The 4,576-nt window shown below is 37.6% G+C and overlaps 1 protein-coding gene across 1 annotated transcript in view; it reads left to right on the forward strand.

Moving 5' to 3' along the window:
• Positions 1–2,569: 2,569 nt before the first annotated feature.
• Positions 2,570–4,576, forward strand: part of LOC107719761 (ADP/ATP translocase 2-like) — a 4,877-nt gene continuing 2,870 nt past the window's right edge. Inside the window, exon 1 of the mRNA XM_016527266.1 lies at positions 2,570–2,680. Coding sequence (XP_016382752.1) covers positions 2,570–2,680 — 111 coding nt within the window. The remainder of the gene's footprint in view (positions 2,681–4,576) is intronic.

Genomic DNA, 4,576 nt, shown 5'->3' on the forward strand with positions numbered 1-4,576 from the left:
AAGTATTTTATAGACAGCAGCTCATTTGGCGCACATCATTCTCTTTCTATGAAATCTGTTAACCGCATTCACCGGTTCTAACTCTATAACGGTTTTGCCCGAGCATTGCAATTATTTTGCATTTGCTAGAATTCAATCAAATGGCTTTCCCAACTCATTTTTGGCTCTGTGCGCAGCATGTTATTTCTTCTGTGCTGTCTCAAAGAAGTGTGCGGCTGCGCACGTGCACTTAGAGGGAACGTGGCCGGGACCTAACGCGAGATCCACTAATAAGAGAGGTTCCCGCATCTTAATCAGTTTTTGATTGGATAAAATTAATGGATAGCCCAGGTGACGTGAAAATAATGTTCACTTTTTCATAAAAGCATGAAACTTGGTACACTTGTATAGTTTGCGGCCCTAAACATTTTCAGAAATGGAGCCATCGCAAGATAAAATTAATGGATAGCCCAGGTGACATGTGAAAATAATGTTCACTTTTTCATAAAAGCATGAAACTTGGTACACTTGTATAGTTTGCGGCCCTAAACATTTTCAGAAATGGAGCCATCGCAAAAACACCTCATGGTTGCCATGGCGACCATTTTACTTTCCGCCATAACCAAATTATGTATTTTGTGTATTTATAACTAATATTTTATTTAATAATACATTAAATGATTGTTTTCAAGAATACTATCATATATTTCAGAGCTATTTAAAAAATCATCTCAGGTAAGTGTATTTTTCCTTACCACTCAGGCAGGCGGTAGTGTGTTTCCAATACATTCTTGTTCTCTCTCAACGATGCTCTAACATCACACGCGGATGGCAACGCAATCAAGTCAACAGTTAATGGTTAATTCAGTGACTTTATGAGAAGGATTACAATGAAATCTCAGAAGATGCAGTGTATTTATAACTAATATTTTATTTAATAATACATTAAATTATTGTTTTCAAGAATACTATCATATATTTCAGAGATATTTAAAAAATCATCTCAGGTAAGTGTATTTTTCCTTACCACTCAGGCAGGCGGTAGTGTGTTTCCAATACATTCTTGTTCTCTCTCAACGATGCTCTAACATCACACGCGGATGGCAACGCAATCAAGTCAACAGTTAATGGTTAATTCAGTGACTTTATGAGAAGGATTACAATGAAATCTCAGAAGATGCAGAATGAGATTTCAAATTTCACGTAAACTTAATTTACAATCACTCTCTGGGGCCAGAGTTGTTTATCATGTTGTCCACAGGGGGGAAGCCAGAGTCCTGCATGTGGGTGGGTACACACAGGTGAATCGCTAATATTTAATGTAATGGGTGGAATAATATTTATGTGTAGGGTGTGGTGTGGTGCGGGTGCGGGCCGGACGGTGACAAGCAAGGGCGGGCTGCGAGTCCAATAACCAAGACTATTTTGACTCGGTCCAGTACACGCTGAGCGATGTAGCCAACCGCACTGCCACTGATTGACAGCTGTAGTGATTATATTAAAGGGAGTGCTCTTTGCTTGCTTTCTGTATTTAATCTATTCACAATTTGAATAAAAGTTTTAATAAATGAGTTTTGTCTACCTCATGTGTTAATTCAGTGACTTTATGAGAAGGATTACAATGAAATCAAAGAAGATTCAGAATGAGATTTCAAACATATTTCACGTAAACTTAATTTACAATCACTCTCTGGGGCCAGAGTTGTTTATCATGTTGTCCACAGGGGGGAAGCCAGAGTCCTGCATGTGGGTGGGTACACACAGGTGAATCGCTAATATTTAATGTAATGGGTGGAATAATATTTATGTGTAGGGTGTGGTGTGGTGCGGGTGCGGGCCGGACGGTGACAAGCAAGGGCGGGCTGCGAGTCCAATAACCAAGACTATTTTGACTCGGTCCAGTACACGCTGAGCGATGTAGCCAACCGCACTGCCACTGATTGACAGCTGTAGTGATTATATTAAAGGGAGTGCTCTTTGCTTGTTTTCTGTATTTAATCTATTCACAGTTTGAATAAAAGGTTTAATAAATGAGTTTTTTCTACCTCATGTAGGAGATTTAATGCAGGTGTGGTTCGGGTAACAGTTTTCATGTCAAATGGGTTGGGTATGGGATTAAATTAGTTTTTCTGTCAAAAGTAAAATGGTCGCCATGGCAACCACGAGGTGTTGTGAAAATGTTCAGGGCCCTAACCTGTACAATTGTACCAAGTTTCATGCTTTTATGAAAAAGTGAACATATCACCTCAAATTTTGCACATATCACCTGGACTAGGAGACTATCTCATGTTTTTTCTGTAGTTGCTCGGCCATTCCCGTGGGTGCTCGAACCCCTGATCACCCAGGAGATCAGTGCGTACGATGTTGGTTGAGTAGCGCTAGTCTAACAGTTTTTTCCAGGAAGGCAGTGCAACCGAATAGCCTATCACAGACACCAAATATTTCCGAACAGAGGTCGGGTTTCCTCCTTAAAGCACAGATGGGCCAGTAACAAAAGAACAGACATCTCATTGTATCTCGCGATCAGGGCCTTAGAAAAGTCAATTGAACATCTATAAATTCGGTCATTAGCCAGCAGCATCACGGAACAATGAGCGAGACCGCTATTTCATTTGCCCAGGACTTTTTGGCCGCTGGAATCGCCGCTGTGATCTCGGAGACTGCTGTTGCCCCCATTGAAAGAGTCAAGCTGCTCCTTCAGGTACGCTTTACAACAGACTTGTATAGATTACTCTTCGCACGTGTAACATGCATTACATTATAAATTAGGTATTTAGGTTTTTTTTTTTCACACGTTTGTCCATCTTGGTTAATATTGAATATGCTTTTGTCCAATATTGTTAGATCATGCTCTTAATGATACTGCATAACTTTGTCTTATAATGAAAATTAGCTGGAGCAATGATGATTATTAAATAAAAATGTGCCAGGAGCCATAACTGTTGCTATAGAAATGAACGCATCTTCCACAAGCATCTTTTTCACACAACCGCGCACTCTTTCAAGGTTGTTAATGTTGTTAACCAGTCAGCTTCTTATATCAAGTTAAAGAGCATTAAGTTAAAGCAAACGTTATCATTCAGCATGCATGTGCGTTTTAGACACTTCTTTCTTTGTGCGGGCATTCTAGTTTATTTATTTCGGCTGTTCATATAGGCTAGTAATGTAAATGGTAAGACCCCTTTCAGGGGCAGACAAAATTACAATTTAAAATTAGTCATAGCTATAGAAATGTATCTCCATATTATAATATCTACAAAATATATTTCTGCAAGTACATATGAGACTACCCCCAACCCACACATACCCTGCATATTGACGGCATCACACAGCAAAACAGATTACAATCAACACGATTTTTGTCGACTCGCCGTTTCCATTGGTGTAAGGTCATTTGTAAGGTTAGGTTTAGATTTAACATGGGCTGTGGATACATGATATTTTAGTAACAATATTCAAGGCTAACGGTTATGAAAACAATCTAAAAAATCATAATTTATGTGGTCAATTTATTTATTTGTCTAATTGTGTTCTTTTTCAAGGTTTTTCATTGAAACTTGTATTTTATTTTACTTTTCATTTTAGTTCAATGTGTATTGAAATATCATAATTGAGAACAACCCATTGCAAATATTGAGCAGCGTTTTTGCAGGCTTAAATGGCACTGCAAGAAGGGGATGCCACACTTTGTTCCAAACGAAAATGTGCAACTTAACCAGAGATGCTCTTATTATGACTTAACGTTACTTACTTATGCATGAAATGCGCTTCATCAAGACCGTTAGTGAATGCTATGTGAGATGGTTTCTTCAAGGAAGTAATTTAACATTCTATGATCATGTGGCCCTGGTTAAAGAAGGTGGAAGATCTGAAGTTGTTTTGTTGTGATATATTACACACATTTTGTCATGCATGAAAAATATTTCATAGTTTAAATAAGCTTTGTAGGCAACAAATGTTTAACACAACATACATTAGGTAAATATAACTACCTGTTAAATGTACAAATGTACAGTGTTTCACAGTTCTATTGGATTATAGTTGTCTAAAGCGGCTTGAGCAGTTGAAGGTTTCTAGGGATGTATGAAACTTGTAATGCTAATGTTAATTAACCATTGAGTTCTTTTATTCTGGTTAGCGATCAACTTGACCCAATTGACCTATCAGTAAGCCCCTCCCCTCGAACGCAGATGAGCCAAACCCTTTAGTTTATGTCTGTTGGCTTTAATGACATTTGTATACTAATGCTGATAAAGGTAGCAGATCTAAGAATTTAAAATTTGGTTTATTTTCTGAAAGCAGACCAATAAATGTTTTGAAGAGGTATTGAAATATTTCACGTCAACTGACAACTTGGTGTCTTGTAACTGGTGACACAAAGGGCATGTAATACATTTGAATTGGTTAAATGATGTAGTGATATTTGATAAATTGATTGATTGATTGATTGACAGTGTTGGGCAAGTTACTTCCAAAATGTAATACATTATATATTACTAGTTACTGTCTTTTGAAAGTAATTAGTTACATTACAATATTACTTTCTCTGAATTGTAATGCGTCACACTACTTTTGAGTTACTTTTGAGTTACTTTCA

Source organism: Sinocyclocheilus rhinocerous, unplaced genomic scaffold, assembly GCF_001515625.1.
Source record: "Sinocyclocheilus rhinocerous isolate Xijiao unplaced genomic scaffold, SAMN03320098_v1.1 scaffold571, whole genome shotgun sequence".
Lineage (NCBI taxonomy): Eukaryota > Metazoa > Chordata > Actinopteri > Cypriniformes > Cyprinidae > Sinocyclocheilus > Sinocyclocheilus rhinocerous.